We start from the raw sequence: 25641 nt of genomic DNA, 5'->3' as shown, positions 1-25641 counted from the left end.
TATGCTGCAGAAATCTCCCTCTGCTGAGTCTGGCTGCAACCATTTCAACTGTGGGCAGCTGAAGCTGCTGCCGGGTTAACTTCCTGGATTTACACGGAGGCACACCTCCAGCTCTCATTGGCCCTCTTGTGACTCACCCCCCCTCCCTGCCAAACTCTCTCTAGAGAGTTTGAGAGAGAGAGAGAGAGAGAGAGAGAGAGAGAGAGAGATTATGTCATAAGCCTAGGCTAATGACCAGACAAGAAACAGGAAGTGGGCTGTATAAGGTATTTACTAGCATAAAAAATGTTTTACTATCCAAAGTTAAAAACAACAAGGGCAGAAAATTTACTAGATGGAAAGATGAATAAATGACTGAAAGGTCCACTTTAAATACTTTTCTTGGACCAAGTTCCACGCCATTTCCTTCATTAATCGATGCAGCAGCTGTCACCACTGTAAAGACTGCATGTAGCTTCATCTACATACAGTATATCCACTTGACCCCTGGAAGATTTACCCCCCCCCCCTTCATGACCAAGCGATACAGTACGGTGTTAATTTGACAATTGCGGGGTCATGCAACGCTGTATCTAAATTTAAAAAAAATTCCCACAAATAGAGCTTTCATTTGGTGGTATTTGATCACATCTGCGTTTATTTTTGGTGCTATAAACAGTCCGGACAATATTAAAGCGGAGTTCCGGCCACAATTTCACTTTTTAAATATAAATACCCCTGTAATACACAAGCTTAATGTATTCTAGTAAACTAAGGTCCATTTTGTTAGGTTGTTACAGCATTTAGACACTTTATAAAATAGAAATTGACTGGGGCCATCTTAAGTGTGGGCATCATGAAGCCAGACTGTATGACTTCCTGGATTTCAGCCTTGCAGATCTCGCACATGCTCAGTGCTGCACAAGCAGTGTCAGATCAGGTTTCAGCACCTGTGCTGTCCAAGTCACATGATTCTTTGAGACTGGGGAATGCACAGACTCCTGGAAAGTTACACCCACTACATTCCCAGGAGTCTGTGCGGTGTAGGTTAGGAAGCATTAAGCACCTAGAAAGTGGAAAGATTAACTATTCTGCCTAGCAACAACACTTTACACATTTTTTTTTTTTTTTTTTTTTTAGATGCCTTTAAAGGACTAATGACATTTTTTTTAAAACTACTGATGTAATGTTATATTTATGGGTGGAACTCCACTTTAAAGAAATATACATTTATTTTTTCTGCTACAAAACATCCAATAAAATATATATATATTTATTTATATATTAAAATGTCATCAATTATTTGTGCCAAAAATGTATTCTGTTATTCTGGTTTTGGTAGAAAAAAATTAAAATATCCCAATAAGCATATATTGATTGGCAAAAGTTATAGCGTCTACAAACTATGGGATAGATACAAGTCCAAAAAAAAATAATAATATTCGACTCCCGTCACACATATATTTAACAACCAATAAATCAGCTTTAAAGTGATCCAGATTTACCGCATATACTCGAGTATAAGCCAAGTTTTTCAGCACTTTTTTTTAGCAACGGACTAAGGTTTTTCTCTGTAAGTCCGTTTTATTTCACTGAACAATAAAAGAGGATTGCTCAGAGCTGGATTAACTCTGTGTGGCAAGACGATAGGAAATCTTATATTGTACATTGTGACATCAAAAAAAACTTTTAGCCTTTTTCCCCTTTATACAGTAAAAATGATATAAAATGAATTGCGTACAGTATTGCATGACCAGGTAAGTCAGTCAAACTATCACAGCACTGAAAACGGTCTGGGATTGAAGGTGTAGACACAGGATTGTACTGTAAATGGTGAATAGAACACTTTGAGATTTTCAATGGCTTGTAATAATTATCCTAAAAATCCCCCTTAACAGCAAGATCATCCAATCTTTCTAGCAGACACTAGGAGCAAACAGTTTGCTTTGATGGGTCCCTTTTTCCATGGAAGATTGACAAATAAAAAAGGAACATGTGGTTGCAATGAAGCAGTTATTTTATAAAGCGTGTAAAATAAAAAAAAAACTGCATAAACTATTTTGCACAGCTTGAAAAAAACAAATAAAAGCCTTACTTGTAAGTTGCATCTATTAATGTCTGCAGCATGTCATCCTCCCTTTCTTCAGACTGGCGGCGTTTCTGGATCACCTGGTAGAAGATTTGCTTGATCTCAAGGTGTGCTCGGTCTCGGCGTCTGTAAAAAATAAATAAAAAAAAAATTAAAAACACATTCACATCTTCTGCATGGAGAACTCAAAACACCACAAGGAGGTGCGATTTTGTTCTTCAGCTTTGGAGATAAAGTAGCAATAATGAATTCCAGGTGGACACAGAGGCCAGCGTAGGGAGCGCGTATTTGTGAGCGGGCGTAACATATCCTATTTACATTACGCCTCCGCAACTTTGACAGGCAAGTGCAGTATTCACAAAGCAAAGTTGCGGCGGCGTAGCGTAAATAGGCCGGCGTAAGCCCGCCTAATTCAAATGTGGAACTTGTGGGCGTGTTTTATGTTAATTTATTGTGACCCCACGTAAATGACGCTTTTTACGAACGGCGCATGCGCCGTCTGTGAAAGTATCCCAGTGCGCATGCTCCAAATTAACCCGCAAAAAAGCCAATGCTTTCGACGTGAACGTAAATGACGCACAGCTCTATTCGAACGACTTACGCAAACGACGTAATCGACGGAAAATTTGATGCTGGCCCGACATCCATACTTAACATTGGCTGCGCCTCATATAGCAGGGGTAACTTTACGCCGGAAAAAGCCTAACATAAACGGCGTATCTGTACTGCGATGGCCGGGCGTACGTTCGTGAATAGGCGTATCTAGCTGATTTACATATTCTAGGCGTAAATCAGCGTACACGCCCCTATCGGCCAGCGTAAATATGCAGTTAAGATACAACGGTGTAGGCGACTTACGCTGGTTGTATCTTAGACAAATTCTGGCGTATCTGATTCTTTGAATCAGGCGCAGAATGTTTACAAGAGTCCCCAGTCATGTCATTTCATGACACCTGAAGAGTCACACGACAACTGAAAATTTGAAAGCAGGCTTGCAGTGCGAATGTCTGTCTTTAAAGGAACACTAAAGGTACAATTATTATTTTTTTTAAATAACATGCATGTTATACTTACCTCCACTGTGCAGATCGTTTTGCACAGAGTGACCCGGATCCGTGTCTTCTGGGGTCCCTCGGCGGCTGTCTCGGCTCCTCCTCGCAAAAGCTTTCCACGTTCATGCGAGCTCCCTCGCATGGTGGAAAGCTTTTGCGAGCGCGCTCCCGTGATACAGCAGCGGCCATAGCCGCCGACTGTATCACTCGGCCCCGCCCCCCGGCGCGCCGCGTCATCCGCTGTGATTGACAGCAGCGCCAGCCAATGGCTGCGCTGCTATCAATCCGCCTAGCCAATCAACGGCCAGGCTGGGAACCGAGCAGGACGACAAGCACGCGCCCGGGACTTTCGAACGGTGATGTAAGTAAAACGGGGGCTCGGGGGGGGGGGGGGGGGCGGTGCTGTCAGATGTTTTTTTACCTTAATGCATAGGATGCATTAAGGTAAAAAAACTTTTACCTTTACAACTCCTTTAAGATGTTGGGCAGTAGATGGAAGCAGGGTTGTCATGGTGGGCACCACCAGTTTGTTGAAGTCCCCTTGTAGTTCATACAGCAGGCAAAGGTGTGCAGCATTATGAGCAGAGAAAACATGTCACCACCCTCCTTACAGTGATCAGGCTATGGACAGTCAAGTATTGATCTACTACTAAAACAGTAAAAGAGCTCTAAACAAGCCTCACTGACATCTGTAGCTGCAGGCACCTGGGAGCTATTAATTCTTAAACATTTACAACAGAAGAACTGAATTCCTTCAGCAGCTCAGCTTTCCTTGCCCAAAAGTGACTCAGCAGCTCAACTCCTCCTACGTCTCCTCCAGAGTGACTCAGCAGCTACATTCCCTGTGATTCCCCCCTTCTAGCAGTGACTCGGAAACTCCGTTCCCCCTACTTCTATCTCCCAGCATTGACTCAGCAGCTTAGCTCCTCCTACTTTCCCTTCCAGCACTGCCTCAGAAGCTCAGCTCCTCCTACTTCTCTCAGAATTGACTCAGAAGCTCAGCTTCCCTTACTCAGCAGTGACTCAGAAGCTCAGCTCCTCCTACTTCTCCCTCCAGAGTGACTCAGAAGCTCAGCTCCTCCTACTTCTCCCTCCAGAGTGACTCAGAAGCTCAGCTCCTCCTACTTCTCTCTCCCAGCATTGACTCAGCTTCCCTTACTCCGCAGTGACTCAGCAGCTCAGCTCCTCCTACTTCTCCCTCCAGAGTGACTCAGCAGCTTTGGTCCTCCTGCTTCCCTCCCCCCTTTTCCAGCAGTGACTCAGCAGCTCAGCTCCTCCTACTTCTCCCTCCAGAGTGACTCAGAAGCTCAGCTCCTCCTACTTCTCCCTCCAGAGTGACTCAGAAGCTCAACTCCTCCTACTTCTCTCTCCAGAGTGACTCAGAAGCTCAGCTCCTCCTACTTCTCTCTCCCAGCATTGACTCAGCTTCCCTTACTCCGCAGTGACTCAGCAGCTCAGCTCCTCCTACTTCTCCCTCCAGAGTGACTCAGCAGCTTTGGTCCTCCTGCTTCCCTCCCCCCTTTTCCAGCAGTGACTCAGCAGCTCAGCTTCTCCTACTTCTCCCTCCCAGCATTGACTCAGAAGCTGAAACCCTCCTACTTCTCCCTTCAAGAGCGACTCAGCAGCTCAAGTCCCCCAGCTTCCCCCCTCCCAAGCAGTGACTCAGCAACTCACCTATTCCTACTTCTCCCTCCAACCATAGCCTTAGTAGCTCAGCTCCCCCTGCTCCCACTCCCAGCAGTATCTTAGCAGCTCTGCTCCTGTTAACTTCACAGCTTTCCGGCTCTGGGAGAAGAGACAGAGCTGAGCTGCTAACTGCTGAGAGGGGGAAGCAGAGTTGCAGGTCACACATAAACGAGATAAGTATCTGGCAGCATATAGGATGTGAATTTGGCACCATTTATTATTCTTACCTGAAGCTGGGCAGTGGCAGCCAGCCTGGGAGGAGCCAGGCAGCAGGTGTGAAGCCTCCATCCAAATCGGCGTACAGCTGGGCCACCCGCTCATCTAACAAGTTGCGAATCTCTTTTCCATGCAGACACCGGCTGGCGGTCAGGATGATCAGCTCTGACAGGGCATCAAACAGGTCTACAGAGAGCAGACATATGGTCAGTACTGGACAATAATAAAAAATGGAGTGTTCGTTAAACCTACTGCAGACAATAGGTGGTAAACGATGGAATTAGGAACCATCAGTCTCAAGCATCCTACATTTTTAAAATAAGAAACCCCCCAACCCCTCTTTCCTGACCTGCAGGTATCCTGCTAACGCTTGTAGCTCCAGCTGTACTCAAGCAAAAGCTGAATGGTGTGCAAGGTGTATGGCAACTCCAGATAAAAAAAAGGTTTTAAGTGTTACTGAACAAACCCACAACAGTAAAATCAGTCTGTATATGCAGTAAAGCATGCTTGTTATACTCACTGTGGAACCTAAGGGGTTAATCCTCTGCATTGTGAAAAAAGGCTGTTTGATCCTCTCTTCTCTGATCCTCTCTTTCTTTTACTGTCCCCAATCCATCTGCTGATAATACAGAGCCCCAAGGGGCACTCTGCACATGCTGCGTTTGGTGTGTATAGCTAGAGGTTTTTTTTTTTTTTTTTTGGAAGGGTGCATGTGATCAGCACAGGGCCAATCAGCACTGTCCAGACAGAGGGTCAGGGGTCATGCAGCCTCACAGGACAATCATAGAGAATGAAAACTCATCATACAAGCTTTAACCAGTGCTGGGCCAGACACTGATAGAAGTCACAGGACTGCTATATACTTCGGATGAGAAAAAGTATTTAGCAGTTTATATTTACTAAAATAATTGCATTTCTGTGTACTGGGAGAGACCAGATATAGTGAATGCAGAGTCCTGGGTTCAGTAACATTTTAAAGGGGAGTTCCACCCACAATTTCACTTTTTAAATATAAATACCCCTGCAATACACAAGCTTAATGTAGTCTAGTAAAGTTAGTCTGTAAACTAAGGTCTGTTTTGTTAGGTTGTTAGAGCATTTAGTTAGTTTATAATCTAGAAATAGACCGTGGCCATCTTAAGTGTGTGCATCATGAAGCCAGACTGTATGACTTCCTGGATTTCAGCCTTGCAGATCTCGCACATGCTCAGTGCTGCACAAGCGATGTAATAGGTTTCAGTCAGGTTTCCATAGCAACGGGAGTGTCAGAGGAAGTTGCCGCCCCTTCTCTATGCAAATAGGCTATTTGCAAGGACTACTGGGATACATGATGCCTATCCCAGAAACCCTTGCGAATAGCCTTGTGACTTAATAGCCTAGGCTAATAAGGAGGAGGAAGTAATGAAGGACTACAAAATAAAAGGTATTTACAAGCAACAAAATAAATAAAAATTGTCCATTCTGAACACTATGGGCCAGATTCTCGTAGAATCCGCGGCGGCGTAGCGTAAGCCATTTACACTACGCCGCCGCAAATTACTGGAGCAAGTGCCGTATTCTCCAAGCACTTGCTCCGTAATTTGCGGCGGCGTAGTGTAAATGGCCCGGCGTAAGGCCGCGTAATTCAAAGGGGGCGGCTTGTATTTAAATTAAGCGCGCCCCCGCGCCGATCGAACTGCGCATGCGCCGGGCGGAAAAATAGCCCAGTGCGCATGCTCCAGCTCACGACGGAAAACGTCAATGACGCCGAGTTGAACGTCATTGACGTAAAGTCGTATTCGCGGACGACTTAGGAAAACAACGGAAAAAGCCGACGCTGACCCGACGCTATACTTAACATGGCATACGACGGACCTTCGTAAACTTACTCCTCATATAGCAGGGGCAAGTTTACGCTTACGGAAACGTCGTAAATTCACTGCGTCGTCCGCGCGTACGTTCGGGAATAGCTAATTTGCATAGACGACGGGGAAAACGTCGAGGCGACACATAGCGGCGGATCTAAGGGATATCAGTCGCATAGATACAACGGCCCAAATGGCGTTGCGCCGTGGTAAGCCCTTTGAGAATCTGGCAGCACAGACAAACATAAAAAAATGGGTGGAACTCCACTTTAAGTTTTGTATGGAGTGAGGAAAGGGTTAGAACCTCTGCATGCTTTCCTGTTATGGAGACATCCCTCACTTCCTGTCCTAACAGTGGTCACCAGGAGGGAAAGTAAGGGAACCCCCCCCCCACCAGAACAGAATGTAAGGGGAAACCAACAACCAGGACTGAGAATTGTCCTTACCTTTGACACCGCTATCTCCCCAACGCTTGAAGTATTCAATAGTCTCCTCTTCAATCATTCTCGCGTGCGTTTTGAAATGAGCAATGTTTAGACCGGTTTTAAACATTTTCTTCTGTTCCAAAAATATCTACATACAAAGACAAAAAAAGAAGAAAGGTCACATCAGTCAACAGTTACTATTCTTGCCTTGCAGCACTGAGGTCCTGAGTTCTGCATCAACTTTTGCGTGGTTTCACTTTATTCTGTCTCGCAAACCCTAAAATGTATGTGTAAATAAACTGCAAGCTCCTCGGGGGCGTGGCCTGAAGGGAATGTGTACATTGGGGAATACACAGGAAATACACAAAATGGAACTTTATCCAGTTATCACATCTGTATACATGCCGAGATCCCACCATACAAGATCGCACAGTCCATTAATAAAATCCATGTCATCTTACCGGGTTTGGGACATCATAAGCGACTCCTTTGCCGAACACGGGGGTGGTCAGACGGGAATACACATCCTCAGCGTTCAAGTCTTCGTTCCTGCTGTTAAAGAGCAGTGCAGCGGCATCACTGCCCACTAGGTAGGTGAAGGTTTTTCCCACCATTGTGAAACTGAAGACGGGCCCATACTACAAAGCAAGAAATCAAGAGAACATGCCGCATTACTTTTATTAAACCAGATAAATTGGCACAATAATTCTCCATTAATCTTCAAACACCTGGCTAACAGCTAATACAGTGGAGGAAAAAAATCTAAAACTCGGGATTGTCGCCAGTGCAAGAGTGCATTTTGAACAAAAACTTCTGGTTTTGTCCGTTTTTCATTAGGAGTAAGAACCACTGCTCTCCCGGCCTGATCTGTCTTAGTATATGTATGTGGCGGCCTCAGCCTGCAACCCTCCGCAAGCCACGCCCTCTGATTTCACCCCACCCATCAGGGCTTAACCAGGGGCTTTATGACTAAGCCCTGATGAATTGGGCGAAATGCGTCAGTGCATGGCTTGTGAAGGGGGTACAGGCTGAGGCTGCCAATCAGGCCTAGTACACACGAGAGGATTTATCCGCGGATACGGTCCACCGGACCGTATCCGCGGATAAATCCTCTTGAGGATTTCCACGGATTTTGATCCGATGGAGTGTACTCACCATCGGATCGAAATCCGCGCCGAAATCCCATCGCGATGACGTGTCGCGCCGTCGCCGCGATGATGACGCGGCGACGTGCACGACGCTGTCATAAAAGGAATTCCACGCATGCGTCGAATCATTACGACGCATGCGGGGGATCCCTTCGGACGGATTGATCTGGCGAGTCTGTACAGACCACCAGATCGATCCGCGGGAGCCAATTCAAGCGGATAGATTTGTAGACATGTCTACAAATTTTTATCTGCTGGAATTGGGAAATTTCCGCGGATAAATATCCGCTGGAATGTACACACCATAGAATCTATCCTCTGAAACCGATCCGCTGAGATTTTTCAGCGGATGGATTCTATCGTGTGTACGGGGCCATACATATACTAAAACAGATCAGGCCGGAATAGCGGCAGTTTTTACACCTATGATACACACTGCTAGATGGTGATATTTCATGCCGGTGTCCTGTTGAGAAATGCCCCCTGTCGAATAATGGGCGCACGATACTGCGCATGTGCAGAGCTTGCGCAGTACGGAGCCGCCGAAATCCGAACATCGGAATTCGTGATCAGCTGTAGACGGCGCCTACCCACAATACCCGATGTTGTGCCACACGCTCACGATCCTTGTGCAAGTCTGCAAGGGGTGGATTTATTCATGATGGGTGAGCGTGAGGGGCGGATGCCTACAGAAGGGGGCTTATTTTGTAATGATGGCCAGTGCTATTGCTTGTGTTAGCCAGCTAAATTATCTTAACAGCACTGCCCATTATTACAAAATACGCCCCCTTTCTGTAGGCATCCGGCCCTCACATGCTCCCATCATCAAGAAATTCGCCCCTTGCAGACTTGCACGAGCATCGGGAGCGTGTGGCACAATGTCGGCTATTGTGCGCAGGCGCCGTCTACAGCTGATCGTAAATTCCGATGTTCTGAGGCTTTTGGCAGCTCCGTACTGCGCAAGCGCTGCGCATGCGCAGGACCGGGCGGACATTATCGACAGGGGGCATTTCTCGTCAGAACACCGGCACCCCATTCCTGAGCACTAGTGGGACAATACATAAGTCTTTCTGCTCAGAGCGGCACTACAAGTTACATTCGTACATCAGGAGGCCCACACAAGTCAGCAATAGTGCATCAAAAATAAGGATTTGGCTTTTTAATAAGCTTGGACAGAAGTCAACAAAGTCCAACTTCTCAAAGCTCATTCAGTTTTTGTCCAGAAAAAAAAAAAAAAAAAAAAAGGCAAGCTAAACTTCACATACAGAATAAAAAAAAATCTGTATCCCCCCCCCCCCCCCCCCCCAAGGGTCAACCAGTCCAGTTTGTGGATGGAAAGATTGTTCTACTAGCATACTTATAATCTGAATGAGAATATTGTCTGCGCTGCTCACTGATCTCCTTGCTGGAAAGGAAGCTGTACCTGGGAACCTGCAGTGCAAGGATCTCCCTGCTTCACCCATTCATTCAGTGTTCTGTGCTTCCTTCATTTATCATGCAACTTCTTACTGCCCCCCACCAACCCCCCTCTAGTGATCAAGGGGAAAGATCTCGGGTTACATTATTATTTATTAAAGTCTGACTTTTGGCTAAGGCATTAGAGGTCCAATCCCCTCACCCATCATCATAAACCAGTTCAGAATCAAGATGCGTATACCCAAAGCAAGTGTCTGGCTACATTTAAGACACATACATCTATAAGATCTCCCATTTTAGCAATGTACAGAGAAAAACGGTGACAAAAATAGTAAAGTAATCTAATGAACAAAGTAGGGTTGCACCGATACCGGCAAGTACAAGTACCATTAATTTCAGCCAAGTACTCGCCAATACCAAGTACAAAATTAATGGGCTCAAATCGAACTGCAAAGAATCACATGTGATTTGAACAGTGCGATTCTTGTTCAAATCAGATGCGGTTTTCCGCACCGCTCCTGTGTGAACTGATAAGACAAAAAGGTTTTAATCACTTATTTTATGTATCATTAGGCGTATGAGTAGGTAGAATTGCCATTACAGAACCCAGGCTGAAGTCACTATGACAATCCAGGATTCACACAAGAGTGGTGGGGGAAACCCCATGCAATTGTTTGCAGTGCGATTTGAGATTATTCATTTTGTATGGGCTCAAATGGCACTTTAAAAAGGTATCGGTTTCAGGTATCGGAGCATTTGCACGAGTATGAGTAATCATGCAAGTGCCTAGTATCGGAGTAACCTAGAATAAAGATATCACCAACTCACCTGCTCATAAGCTTTTTCTAGAAATTCAATCGGGCTCTTCCCAAAAGAGATGGCATGTCCCAGGAAGGGAATCGAAGATGAGATGTATGGCGGATATTTCTACACAGGACATAAAAATAGTACATTTAGTGGCCACAGTTTATTACTTATTCCAAAGGAATGTTTAAAAAAAAAAAAAAACATATTCTGGAGCCCCAGAATTATGGCAAAATACCCCCTGGAAATCTTAAAAAATGACATAAGAACACTTGACCCACGGCCAAAATAACGCACCTCTGCATCAGATCACAACGCTCCCAGCATTCCCGGGGGCAATAAAGGAACTCTCGCCAACCAGTCTGCTCACTTTATCTGTTGCACACAAAATCACAGCTGTATCCCCCCCTCCCCCCTGAAAGGTGCCAAATGTGACACCGGAGGGGGGGGGTTCCGAAAAGCGGAAGTTCCGTTTTAGGGTGGAACTCCGCTTTAAACCCTTCTTGGTAAGAAGAAATGGCTGCACATTAGTTCCAAATGCCATTTATTAACCACTTAAGCCCCAGACCTTTAGGCAGCTAAATGCCCAGGCCAGGTTTTGCGATTCGGCACTGCGTCGCTTTAACAGACAATTGCGCGGTCGTGCGACGTGGCTCCCAAACAAAATTGGCGTCCTTTTTTCCCCACAAATAGAGCTTTCTTTTGGTGGTATTTGATCACCTCTGCGGTTTTTATTTTTTGCGCTATAAACAAAAATAGAGCGACAATTTTGAAAAAAAGTCAATATTTTTTACTTTTTGCTATAATAAATATCCCCCAAAAACATATATATATAAAAAAAAAAATTCCTCAGTTTAGGCCGATACGTATTCTTCTACCTATTTTTTGGTAAAAAAAAAAAAAAATTGCAATAGGCGTTTATCGATTGGTTTGCGCAAAATTTATAGCGTTTACAAAATAGGGGATAGTTTTATTGCATTTTTATAATTTTTTTTTTTTTTTTACTACTAATGGTGGCGATCAGCGATTATTTTCGTGACTGCGACATTATGGCGGACACTTCGGAAAATTTGGACACATTTTTTGGGACCATTGTCATTTTCACAGCAAAAAATGCATTTAAATTGCATTGTTTATTGTGAAAATGACAGTTGCAGTTTGGGAGTTAACCACAGGGGGCGCTGTAGGAGTTATGTTTCACCTAGTGTGTGTTTACAACTGTAGGGGGGTGTGGCTGTAGGTCTGATGTCATCGATCGAGTCTCCCTATATAAGGGATCACTCGATCGATGCAGCACCATAGTGAAGCACAGGGAAGCCGTGTTTACATACGCGACGGAGCGGCTATAAATGAATAGCCGCGCCGTCGTCCCGGATCGCTCCCCGCGGGAATCCGACCGCCGCATGTAGCGGGGGGGACCCCCCACCCGCTAGAAGGCAAGGACGTACATGTACGCCCATTTGCCTGTACGTGCCATTCTGTGGACGTACATATACATGCAGCGGTCGGGAAGTGGTTGAAAAACCCAAGGTGGCACCGCAGGACACCAACAACTAGTCTAGGAAGCCGTGTTTCACACAATAAGGTTGTGCTTAATCATTAAGCCAGGTAATGATTAAGCACAAGCTTATTGTGTGAAACGCGTCTACCTAGACTAGTTGTTGGTTTCCTGTGGTTTGGAACCAATGTGATGTGCAGCCGTTTCTTCTTACCTTGATAGTTTATACTATCCACGGAGGAGAGCCGGGGCTAGCACTCACGTGGCGGCTCCATCAAGTTCATCTACTTCGCCTGGAGCAGCGAGTTCTCTTCACTTTAAACCCTTCTTACCAGCTGTACACATAGGAGTAAGCACAGAGGTGGGCCTTATTCTGTGCTGCCACCTTTATGAGTAGCGGTTTCGTGTCAGGAGCACTCTCAACCGAGTGCCCCCCAACAGAAAGCTCCTGGTTAGGCCCCTTTCACATTGGGGCGTTTTTCATGCGGTACAGCGCTAAAAATAGCGCTGCTATACCGCATGAAAAATCATACCCTGTAGTCTTCAATGTGAAAGCCCGAAGGCTTTCACATCGAAGCGATGCGCTAGCAGGAACGCTCCAAAAGTCCTGCTGTCTTTACAGCGGTATAGGAGCGGTGTGTTCACCGCTCCTATACCGCCCCTTCCCATTGAAATCAATGGGAAAGCGCGGTAATAACGCCCGCAACCCTTTTTCGGCCGCTAGCGGGGGTAAAAACCTCACCGCTAGCGCCCGAATATCGCGGTAAACACGATGGTATAGCCGCGCTACAAATAGCGCGGCTATACTGTCACCACGCTGCAATGTGAAAGCAGCCTTACAGAGTGCCGTTCGGGGGCCAGGCTCCCGATCACTGACAGCCAAGGACCTCAACTACATGATCGGGAAACCCATGAGATGCTTCAGAGTGCGAGGATCTTGCAACCAGTGCAGCGGTATTCATGTATCACTTTCTTATAACTGCTCTGGCTGCTCTGGTCAGGGTGAAAGGAGAACAGGATCTACATTTTTCTATAGTTCATTGTACTATTATTATTATTATTATTAACCCCCCCCCCCCATTTGCTTCAGGTGTTAGGGTTTATTTTACCTTCTATATTAAGGGGTTAATATTTAGCCCACTTTGCATTCCACAGTGATTATTGGAGCACATGGTTTCTGAGTAGCAGATCTTACCTAGACAACCCTTCTACTCCATCAAATCCAAATAATTATACCAATGGCAGAATTAGCTAGTTCAACTACAGCCATCTATGCCAGACATGTCCAAAGTCCGGCCCGCGGGCCAATCGCGGCCCACGTTCCAGTTTTGAATAGTCCACCTGGTTATTTGGACATATATATCTTTTGTGGCCCCCGACGATCTCCCAGCGCTGGGGCCACAAAAGATGTATATGCTGGCTGCCTTGGAGGGGACAGGGAGGAGGTGGGTAAAGTGCCGTACATACAGGAGGAGACTTTCCTGTTTACGGGCAGCCTCTGTAATAGGAAGTCCCGTCTCCGGTGCTGCCATTGAACGACTGTTCTATCCCTCAAAGGAAGCGGGACTTTCTATTAAAGAGGCCGCCGTGTAAACAGGAGATTCTCCTGTAGGTAATCTTTGGCGCTCGTCCTGCCCCCTCCAACGCTGCAGATGGATGGGCATCAATCGGGCTGCATTCCTAGCAATGGTGGGGTGCTGCATTCCTAGCAATGGTGGGGTGCTGCATTCCTGGCAATGGTGGATCTGCAGATGGGCACTTGTGAGGCTGCAGATGGGCACTGCCCCTTTATTTTGCTTCACAGTTCTTTATTTAAAATAAATTTAAAAAATCCTGAAACTTCGCTGTTAAAGTTGCGTGTTATACGCCAATAAATAGGGTATATCCAAATAATACGCCCAAGCTCATTTCTTTACCCACACACAGCACAAAAGCAAGATAATTCTTGTTGGGCAGTGTATTAGTTGCTCGAACAAACACACTTAGACCAAATTTTAATGGTTCAAAGAATGTCAGGCAGAATGGTCGGCCCTCACGCATGTTCCCTTAATTAAATATGGCCCTCTTTGAAAAAAGTTTGGACACCCCTGCTCTATGCAGTATAAACAGCTCATTCACATGAATTACATTGGAGATGATGGTTTCAACACTATACACTTACCAAATTATCAGCTTCCACCGTGTTGAGGTGCTTGAAGGCCAACTTGGACAGATAGGCCAGGAGGAGGAGGAAGGCGCAGGGAAGTAGCACCTTCGAAGCCAAACTGTCTCCCACGGCCTCCTCCAGCAGGGTGCCCCCTGCCTGCCACAGACTCACCATAGTCACCTGCACAAGAAATGACATATGGTCACTATAACATGGAGAAGCAACAGCTCAAGCACCCATAGTAGTATCAGTTTTATTGGATGGATCTGTCTCCTATATATGGCTACCATCATGAGACCGGGGTCAGCAACCGGTGAATTACGATCTACTCACCCAATGAGGTGATGCCGCCAATTCCTGACCCTCCCACACCTCAGCAGCAATGGGCTTTGCAGAGTGAAGAGAAGTCTCATGCCCCATACACACAATTGGAAATTCCGCCAGCAAAAGTCCAATGTGAGCTTTTGAACAGAAATTTTGACCGCGTGTATGCTCCATTGGACTTTTGCTGTCGGAATTTCCGCCAGCAAAAGATTAAGAGTTGGTTCTCAAATATTTTGACGGAAAAAAATCATATCGGAAAATTTGATCGACTGTAGCAATTCCGACGTGCAAAATTCCAACGCATGCTTGGAAACAATTTGACGCATCCTCGGAAGCATTGAACTTCATTTTCTCGGCTAGTCGTAGTGTTGTACGTCACCGCGTTCTTGACGGACAAAAGTTCAGAGAACTTGTGTGAATGCAAGCCAAGCTAGAGCGGAATTCCGGCGGAAAAGCCATCCAAGGTTTTTCCGACGGAAAATCTGATCGTGTACAGGGCATTAGACACCTCTTCTACTCAAGACGAATCATATGACACAGCCAAGGGGGGACCTGTGAGGATTTCCTATAGTCTGCCAGGCATTGCTGAGTGAGTGAAGGGAGAAATATGTGAACTCTGTTCTGACTCCTGCATCACATACTAACGACCACCGCACTCTGCATCGCCCGCTACTGACCACCGCACTCTGCATCGCCCGCTACTGACCACCGCACTCTGCATCGCCCGCTACTGACCACCGCACTCTGCATCGCCCGCTACTGACCACCGCACTCTGCATCGCCCGCTGCGCTACTGAACTTTGCATTACTTACTACTGGCCTCTGAATTCTGTCACATACTAAGCACTACATACCCCTGACCCCTGCAGTCAGTGTAACTACTGACCTCTGTACTGCTCTCTATTGATCTCTGAACTCCTCAAACCTTCCTTACTTTTAATGGGTCTCGCTAGCTGATCTCTTTAAAAATAAAAAGCACGCTGCACCCTGGTGATCTTTGATCTCCTCCATTTTCTTCAAGTAGGTCTCCTTCACTCCAGTGTTGCCTACCCCTTTGTTGGTCTCTTCACCATTTAACACTATTGGGAGGGTCGGCTGCCTGTACCCCCCTCTGAGTGCAATGGTTCCTTCTTCCGACCCTAGCATTAGTATAGGCCTCAGCAGGGATGGGGGCAGCATGTGACAAAAGCTGAAGAGTTTTATAGTGGCCACAGTGGGAAGGTAGTAGACACAGGCTTCCAGAGAGGTGAGTATAAAGCCTTGTACACACCACTATTTTTTTGGGTTGAATGAAAAAAAATAAAAAATTAAAAAACACTGACAGCTCAGGTCGGAGCCGCTGTACTAACAATCTGATGCGCCCGCAAGGTAACCCCCTCGGGAGAGAGCTTCCCTGAGGGGGTTATCTAATGCAGGGAGGAGCCACGAGAGCCACCGTGGGACACCAGAAGAGGAGGACTGCACAGTGGAGGCAAGTATGACATGTTTGTTATTTAAAAAAAATAACCTTTAGGCCGGGTACACACGAACAAACATGTACGGTGAAAGCGGTCCGTCAGACCGTTTTCACCGTACATGTCTGCCAGAGGGCTTCTGTACGATGGTTGTACACACCATCGTACAGAAGTCCGCGCGTAAACAATACGCGGGGCGTGTCCGCGTCGTCGCCGCGACGATGACGCGGCGATGACGCGGAGACGTGGGCGGGCCTGCCATTTAAAGGCTTCCACGCATGCGTCGAAGTCATTCGACGCATGCGAGGGACGGCGGGCGCCTGGACATGTACGGTAGGTCTGTACTGACGACCGTACATGTCCGAGCGGGCAGGATTCCAGCGGACGGTTTTAAAACACGTCCAGGAATATTTGCCCGCTGGGAAAAGGCCCGGCGGGCAAATGTTTGCTGGAATTCTGCCCGCTCGCGCCCACACACGACCGAACATGTATGCTGAAACTGGCCCGCGGACCAGTTTCAGCAGACATGTTTGGTCGTGTGTACGGGGCCTTAGTGTCACTTTAAACTGATCAAATTATATAAAATATATTGGCTCCATAGGTGTGCGCACAGGGTATGCCAGGTGTGCCCAGGCACACCCTAATCATCCTGAGCAGCACAGATTCCCCCTACTGCCATCCTGGAATATTTATTGTGTGTACAGCATTTTATGAGCACTGCAATTATTAAAGGGGAATTTACCTTAAAGCGGAGCTCCAGTTCCCATAATATTTACACAATGTTATTAAATGTGTTCCTTTTTCCTTCTTTTAAATCAATAAAATCTTACAAGATCTCAGAAGCAGGCAGGGGCCATCGAGGTTGTGGGCATCTGAAGCCCGCTTGCGTTTACTTACGGGAATTGGTGCAGCTGGCTACCCAGCATGCACCTCCCGATCTCACACAGTAATGATACCGCACAGTGAAGTTTCTTCGTTAAGCAATTCCTATGGACTTCTGGGATAGATGACGCCGATATCACAGGAGCCCAAATGAATCATAACCTGGGTCAACTGGCCCGGAGGTGTCGCATACACAGATATATAACACACACTACCCCTGGTAGTATAAAGAATTTGGTCTTATATAAATGTTATTTGGGTGAACCTCCGCTTTATATACCCTCTGGGCTCCTCCCATAAACTCAGGCCACCATACTGGTTATATATATATATAATATTATTATTAAGGTACTTATATAGTGCTGTCAATTTACGGCAGCGCTTTACATATACATTGTACATTAACATCATTCCCTACCCTCAAAGGAGCTTACAATCTAAGAGATAGATAGAGATAGATATAGAGATATATACATATATATATATATACATATTATATATATATATATATATATATATATATATATATATATATATATATATATATATATATATATATATATATATATATATATATATCTCTATCTGTACACAGCCTTCAATCCTGCCACCGATATGGAGTCATGAATAAGGATCGGACACTCATACACACATGGTAACATTGTAGATTTTTCTTTGTGAATAGAAATGAATACATCTTGTGTCGAGGATACAGAGAAATGTGACAAATGTATTCTACTTAGAATAAAGAGAAGACATTGGCTGTCCCCCCCCCGTCCTGCACAGGTCTATGTGGTATTGTATTGGGACACCGGAAGGGCAATTTACTAAAAGCAAATATATTGTACACTGCAAGTGCAGTATCGCTAGATCTGAGGGGAAGCTCTGCTGATTTCTATCATCCAATCACGTGCAAGTAAAAATTATTTTTATTCATTTATACAGGTTTTTTTTTTGTTTTGTTTTGTTTTCCTTGCACATGATTGGGTATTTACTTTGTAACGTGAAGCTTCGCCTTATTTACTAAGCACTGGAGCACTTGCAGTGCACAGCATATTTAGTTTAGTAAATCAACCCCATGACCTCATATTGTGGATGATCCCATTCGATGGATCCAGCAGGGAGATCCTTCCTGGCGTCACATTCACAATTAAATTAGAACTTGTGACAGACCCAGCCAGGACATGTTTTTTTTTTGGGGGGGGGGGGGGGGCGGGGGTGGCCTCTTGCCTACCGACTATGGGCCCTGGCTTTGGGAGGTGTATGCCTGGGGGGGGATCTGCTGAGTGGTCTTGTTTCAGAGTCAAGTCCATGTCTTTCCCCAAAACACACAGACTCCGAGAACTCGAGGACCCAGATACATATTTAGGGCTTCTATGCCCAAAACCAGCAATACAAAAAGACCCCCCCCCCCCCCCCACAAAAATTTTTTTTAGCAATCACATAAATTCAGACACTTTTTCCATTGCACTGTAATCTGCCAATGGACACCGCACCTTAACTGGTGAGTCCGCAACCAACGGGTTGTCAGTGGTGGGTGTCAGTGGAGTAGTGGACGGTGTCAGTGGTCCTGGGGCTCTGGACCGTGTTGGTATGGGGGGCGGTTGTGGTGTCAGTGGGGTAGTGGATGGTGTCAGTGGTCCTGGGGCTCTGGACCGTGTCGGTATGGGGGGCGGTTGTGGTGTCAGCGGTGGGTGTAAGTGGGGTAGTGGACGGTGTCCGTGGTCCTGGGGCTCTGGACCGTGTCGGTAGGGGGGGGGGGGGGTGGTTGTGGTGTCAGCGGTGGGTGTAAGTGGGGTAGTGGACGGTGTCAGTGGTCCTGGGGCTCTGGACCGTGTCGGTATGGGGGGCGGTTGTGGTGTCAGCGGTGGGTGTCAGTGGGGTAGTATAGAGCAGATGTTACCACCCAAAAATGGATCTTCCACTTTTTTGGAATCCTCCCCCCTCTGGTGTCACATGTGGCACCTTTCAGGGGGGAGCAGATACCTGTGCAATACAGGTATTTGCTCCCACTTCTGGGCATAGGTTGCCTCGGCAATCAAGCTGACCTATGCCGCTTCTGCCGCCTCCTCCGTCCCCCACACTGACTTCTGGGAGGCACACAGGCCCCAGAAGACAGCAGAGACCAGCGAGGACGCGCAGTGCGACTCGCGCATGCGCAGTAGGGAACCAGGCTTCACTTCCCGATTTCCTTACCGAGGATGGTGGCGGCAGCAGACGAGAGCCGTGAGAAAGATCCGCTTCGGCTGCCAACATCGCCGGCGCCCAGGACAGGTAAGTGTCCCTTTATTAAAAGTCAGCAGCTGCAGTATTGGTAGCTGCTGGCTTTTAAAGGGTCACTAAAAGAAAAAAAATTTTTAGCTAAATAGCTTCCTTTACCTTACTGCAGTCCTGGTTTCATGTCCTCATTGTTCGTTTTTGCTTTGAAGTAGCTGTAATTCTGCTGTGATCTCCACACTTCCTGGTTGCCTGGCTCCTTATAACCATGGTACTGGGAGCTTTTCACGGTGGTCTAAGCTGTCATTACTGTGTGTCTAAAACTCCTCAGAACCAATCAGATTAATTTTAAAAACAAAACACTGCCCTGGATTTGTTTGTTTTTGTTCTGTGAGTCTTCCCGACTCACCTCTCACCCGGAAACTTCATGTATGTACCTTTAAAACCGAAAGTGAAACTAGAGGGACATTATATGATAGATTAAATTACATTTTTAATCATTTTTAAAAGGAATCAGTTAACTTTTATGTCTCTATACCCTGTAAACAGTCATTTCAGCAAAAAAAAAAATTCCTTTAGTGACCCTTTAATATATTTTTTTTTTTAGGTGGACCCCGGCTTTACTATGATCAGCTCAAAGCAACCTGGTTCTGGGGTCTCCTGATATCTTCTGTTTATTAGGGGTCATGTGTTTATATGTAATATAATGTGTATTGTACTTTGTGAGCTTGTTGCTGGACAGTCTGGGATTCCCGATTAATATCTAGGTGTGAATTCCCACTTGTTTGGGTCTGTTGGCCTCCTCTAGGAGGATCCTCTCTGATAGAATGAGTCTTGTGTCCTCGCCATTGTGTGGGTAATATTTGCTTTTATTGTTCCTGTGGCGACTGACCTACTGTTGAAGTGTATAAAAAGCTGCATTTCTCTTCAATAAAGAATCCTTCCTTTGGTTCTCTCCCCACATCTGGTCTGTGTACCATGTTTGGGGTAACGGGCTGGGATCAGATCTCGGCCCGCTCGGATCGGTTTGGAAGGCAGGACACGCCGTTTGGCGGAAGCACCCAAGCGGGGCGCCAGCCGGTCCCTCATATATTTCCATCTGCCTGTGTATGGCCTGTATTCTACAATTCTGTACATACATCTGAGCCCCGGGTTCACAACGAGCTGCAGAATTGTGCACTGTGTGTATAGGAATCATTACTAAGAGACCCCCCCCCCCATCATAAATCTTAGGGGGGTGAACAGAACCCTCCAATACACCCCCCTTCACAGTCCATCCATACAAATCTCATACACTGGAGGGGACAATCCAGAGAAATAGGTCAGGGTGGGGGGGGGGGGGTCTTGGTGGGACAGAGAGATCAATAAATGACCACAAAGATGGATGGATGGATGAACAGATTGCTTGGTTCACCAGATTGGATGGACTAACAGGTGAATGGATGGACTGATAGATGGTTAGATGGACAGACAAGTGAATGGATGAATAGATGGACTTGTTTGACATAAATGGACGCAAGGTGAATAGATGGACAGACAAGTGAATGGATGAATTGGTTGACAGATGAACAGATAGATGGACTGCTTGGTTGACAGGATTTGATAGATTGATGAACTGATTGACAGGTGGATGGATTGATAGGCTGAGGGATGCTTGGACAGATAGATAGATGGATGGATGGATGGATGGGTTGACAGATAAATAGACGGAAGGTGAATAGTTGGATGGATGTATAGCCTGACAGGTGAATGGATAGACTGGTTGACGGATGGAGAAACAACTGAATGGCTAGGTTGGTGGATGGATAGCCTGACAGGTGAATGGATAGACGAACACGTAGATGGATAGAAGGGTGGATAGACGGGCAAGCAGGTGAATGGATTGACAAATGAATGGACAGATAGTACAGGGATGGGTGTAGGTGGTGCAGGGATGGATGGTGTGGGGATGGATTGATGGTGCATGGATAGTGTAGGGATGTTTGGATGGTTGGTTTAAGGGATGGATGTTCGGTTGGTGTGTAGGGAGTGATGGATGTCTGGTGGGGGTGTGTGTGTGTGTGTGTGTGTGTGTGTGTGTGTGTGTGTGTGTGTGTAGGGAGTGATGGTGTAGGGATGGATGGATGGTGCATGGATGGACAGATGGGTTTAGGGATGGATGGTTGGGTGGTGCAGGAAGTGATGGTTGGATGGTGCATGGGTGGATGGATGGGTGTAGGTGGTGCATGTAGGTGATGGATGGTTGGATGTTACAGGGTTGGTTGGTGTAAGGGATGGATAGATGGTCGTATGTTGGTGAATGGTTGGTTGGTGTAGGACGGGTGGTGCATGTAGGTGATGGGTGGTTGGATGGTACAGGGATGGATGGTGTAAGGGATGGGTGGGTGGATGGTGTATGTTGGTGATGGATGGTGCAGGGATGGATGGTGGGAAGGTTAGTTGGTGAAGGTGGTGCAGGAAGGGAGGGATGGCTGGTTGGTGTATGTGGTGCAGGAAGGGATGGATGGTGGGATGGTTGGTTGGTGTAGGTGATGCAGGGATGGATTATTGGTGTAGGTGGTGCAGGGATGGAGGGTTGGTTGGTTGGTGTAGGGAGGGATGGATGGTTGGTTGGTGTAGGTGTTGGTTGGTGTAGGGAGGGATGGATGGTGTAGGGATGGAGGGATGGATGGTTGGTTGGTGTAGGTGGTGGTTGGTTGGTTGGTGTAGGTGGTGGAGGGATGCATGGATGGTGGGTTGGTTGGTTGGTGTAGGGAGGGATGGATGGTGGGATGGTTGGTTGGTGTAGGTGATGCAGGGATGGATTATTGGTGAAGGTGGTGCAGGGATGAATGGTTGGTTGGTGTAGGGAGGGATGGATGGTTGCTGTAGGTGGTGGAGGGTTGGTTGGTGTAGGGAGGGATGGATGGTTGCTGTAGGTGGTGGAGGGTTGGTTGGTGTAGGGAGGGATGGATGGTTGCTGTAGGTGGTGGAGGGTTGGTTGGTGTAGGTGATGCAGGGATGGATTATTGGTGAAGGTGGTGCAGGGATGAATGGTTGGTTGGTGTAGGGAGGGATGAATGGTTGGTTGGTGTAGGGAGGGATGGATGGTTGCTGTAGGTGGTGGAGGGTTGGTTGGTTGGTTGGTTGGTGTAGGTGGTGGAGGGTTGGTTGGTGTAGGTGGTGGAGGGTTGGTTGGTGTAGGTGGTGGAGGGTTGGTTGGTTGGTGTAGGTGGTGCAGGGTTGGACAGTGCAGGGCCACCCAGACATACATTAGCAGTCCCCTCCACCTGCACAGTCTGAGTACTATGACAGAATGTCGCACACAGGCCGTGTCCCCCTACCTGCACTGATGTCTGCAGAGGTTATCCGGGTCCCGTCCTTGCAGTGAGTGGGGGGGTGTCTTCCACTCCGTCCGCTTTTGCAGTCAAACTGACAGAGGGCGGGAATGGGCGTGTCGAGGGAGAGGAACTGTCAACACAGCGGACTCCTCGTACAGACAATGACCGGGATCCCACCAGTCCTTAGCAGAGCATCAGACCTGACACAGTGCCCTCCCCCAGGACTGACACCCGCCAATCAGCCCCCAGAACGCAGCAAGGATGCCAATGGGCGGGACCAAAAGTGGCCAGTGTGGGCGGGGTCAGAGACCGGCAGCTCTGTGCTGTTTCATGACGTCGCGTTGCCATTGGCTGGCACTCGCTGAACTGATGTCTGACTATGTGACGTCAGGTGCATCCCGTCTTATCCGCGGAGGAGCCGAGCGCTGTGAGGAGGAGACTCAATGTACAGAGGGGAGGGACATGTGAGTCAGGGGACCGCCCCCTACCTGTGTACTCACGTACCAGAAGAGAGAGTTTAAAGGGACACTCCACTGAGAGCACAACCTTCAGTCTCAGAAAAAAGACGCTGGCCCAGATTCAAGAAGCAATTGCGCCCGTGTAACCATAAGTTACACGACGCAATTGCTTACTTGCTCCGGTGTAACAAGTGCTCCCAGGGCCGATCCGAGGGTCACAGACGCCTGGGTTCAGAAATATTTCTGGCGCCCCCACATGGGCGTGGTCATCTTACTAACTCCTCCCCTTTACAAATGTTTCTATGGCTAGGACTCAAACCCAGAGATGCTCCCCTTCATTAGTGTCCCCCATCAGAGTCCCCCACAGCAGGTGTCAGATCAGTACTTGTACAATAGATCCCTGTAGCTCGGGCGTGCTGGGAGCAGAAGCACATTACAGGGGCGGGGCATATGTGGCATCTTTGGACACAGACAAGGAGGAGGGAGGGGAGCACTTTGGAGCTTCGGCGCCCCCACCTCTGCGGCGCCTGGGTGCGGAGCACCCCGTGCACCCTGCCTAGGATCGGCCCTGAGTGCTCCTGATTCAGGAACCTCGTTACACCGACTGCAGCCTAAAATCTGCGCGGCATAAGGCTCTTATGCCTCGCAGATTTTAGGCTGCATTCTTGCGTGTGCCGCTAGGGGGCGCTCCCATTGTGATCAGCGTGTAGTATGCAATATGGAAACAACCACTGGCCCAGATTCAGCATAGCTTGCGCTATATTTGCGGGGGAGCAGGGCAACGATTTTGCCCTGCGCCCCCCGCAAATATTTTGCGCAGTAGCTCCGTGAACTGCGAGGGCGCGCCGGCAAATTTGCCCGGCGTAAGCGCGCGCAAGTTAAATGATCCCGCCGGGGGCGGGAATCATTTAAATTAGGCGCGCTCCCACGCCGAGCGTACAGCGCATGCTCCGACGGGAAACTTTCCTGCCGTGCATTGCGGCAAATGACGTCGCAAGGACGTCATTTGCTTCAAAGTGAACGTGAATGGCGTCGAGTGCCATTCACGAATCACTTACGCAAACGCCGTGAAATTCAAATTTCACGGCGCGGGAAGGCCGGCTATACTTTAGCATTGGCTGCCCCTACTATTAGAAGGGGCAACCTTGCGCTAAAGTTGCCGTACGGAAACTCCGTACCTGGCTTGCACGGGGCCCGCGCAAGCTTGTGAATCAGTGGTAGTATGCAATTTGCATACTACACGCTGATCACAATGGGAGCGCCCCCTAACGGCAAGCACAAGAATGCAGCCTAAAATCTGCGAGGCATAAGTGCCTTATGCCGCGCAGATTTTTGGCTGCAGTCGGTGTAACAAGGTTCCTGAATCAGGAGCACTCGTTACACCGGAGCAAGTAAGCAATTGCGCCATGTAACTTATGGTTACACGGGCGCAATTGCTTCTTGAATCTGGGCCACTGATTCACAAACTTGCGCGGGCCCTGCACAAGCCAGGTACGGAGTTTCCGTACGGCAACTTTAGCGCAAGGCTGCCCCTTCTAATAGTAGGGGCAGCCAATGCTAAAGTATAGCCGCCACTCCTGCGACGTGAAATTTGAATTTCACGTCGTTTGCGTAAGTGATTCGTGAATGGCGCTGGACGCCATTCACGTTCACTTTGAAGCAAATGACGTCCTTGCGACGTCATTTGCCGCAATGCACGTCGGGAAAGTTTCCCGACGGAGCATGCGCTGTACACTCGGCGCGGGAGCGCGCCTAATTTAAATGATTCCCGGCGGGATCATTTACATTGCGTGCGCTTACGCCGGGCAATTTTGCCGGCGCGCCCTCGCAATTTACGGAGCTACTGCTCCGTGAATCGAGGGCAGCGCAAAATATTTGCGGGGGCGCAGGGCAAAATCGTTGCCCTGCTCCCCCGCAAATATCGCGCAAATGTACCTGAATCTGGGCCGCTGTCTTCTTTTTATTTCCAAATGAAATCTGCTGGATCCTCCCCTCTAAATTTGTCTCCCCTCTAAAATCTTTTTCTGGCACTTTTTGTTTAAATCAGTATTTTGTTCTAGAAAATTACTTATAACCACCAAACGTTTTTTTTTTGTTCTTTTTTAGACTCTCGGGAATGAAATGGAAATTGTTACAAATTTTTTATGTCCCATGGTATTTGTGCAGCGGTTTGTGTAACGATTTAAAAAAAAAACACAATATATACCCCAATTTTTTTGTATAATGTAAAAGATGATGTTACGCCGAGTAAATAGATACCCAACATCAGCCCTCAAAATTTCCACTCGCCTACTAGCATTTGGCGAGTGGATTTAAGCTGGGGGCGAGTGATGACAGGGCTGCATGACCAATCTCCCTCCATTCTGTGCCTACACTTAGAGTCCCGATGAGATTGGCGGCCGAAGAGGAAAGGTGCATGCGCGGGAAAAGTAGTCTGTTGAGCCGCGCACAGGCAGAGCAGTACACAGGTGCTCTCCTTTCAATTCTCATTAAGCCACGGGACCCAACAGTATGACCTCTCTGAGCCTGCCCCCCTCCCCCGGGCCCCGATCAATGTAGCTGGAGAGCAGAAAGTAATGAGTGAGGTGGAGGATTGCAAAAATTACCACTCCGGTGCAGCGCTCACTGAAAGTTGCCTGACATGAGAGCGGCAGCCTTCTAGTTTGTGCAGTTTTCTTCTCCT

General features: G+C 47.4%; 1 protein-coding gene across 1 annotated transcript in view; it reads right to left on the bottom strand.

Annotated features, from left to right (window-relative positions):
* LOC120939926 (lanosterol 14-alpha demethylase) overlaps positions 1-22730 on the bottom strand; it is a 31008-nt gene extending 8278 nt beyond the window's left edge. Inside the window, exons 1-7 of the mRNA XM_040352365.1 lie at positions 22504-22730; positions 14319-14483; positions 10684-10782; positions 7753-7929; positions 7313-7439; positions 5034-5208; positions 2075-2194 (exon numbers count right to left, since the gene is read on the bottom strand). Of these exons, the coding sequence (XP_040208299.1) occupies positions 2075-2194; positions 5034-5208; positions 7313-7439; positions 7753-7929; positions 10684-10782; positions 14319-14477 (857 nt within the window). The 5' untranslated portion in view covers positions 14478-14483; positions 22504-22730. The remainder of the gene's footprint in view (positions 1-2074; positions 2195-5033; positions 5209-7312; positions 7440-7752; positions 7930-10683; positions 10783-14318; positions 14484-22503) is intronic.
* Positions 22731-25641: the final 2911 nt, after the last annotated feature.

This window comes from Rana temporaria, chromosome 5 (assembly GCF_905171775.1).
Source record: "Rana temporaria chromosome 5, aRanTem1.1, whole genome shotgun sequence".
Taxonomy (NCBI): Eukaryota; Metazoa; Chordata; class Amphibia; order Anura; family Ranidae; genus Rana; species Rana temporaria.
Note: the sequence above shows the minus strand (reverse complement) of the source record. Positions and strands in the feature narration are given on the sequence as shown.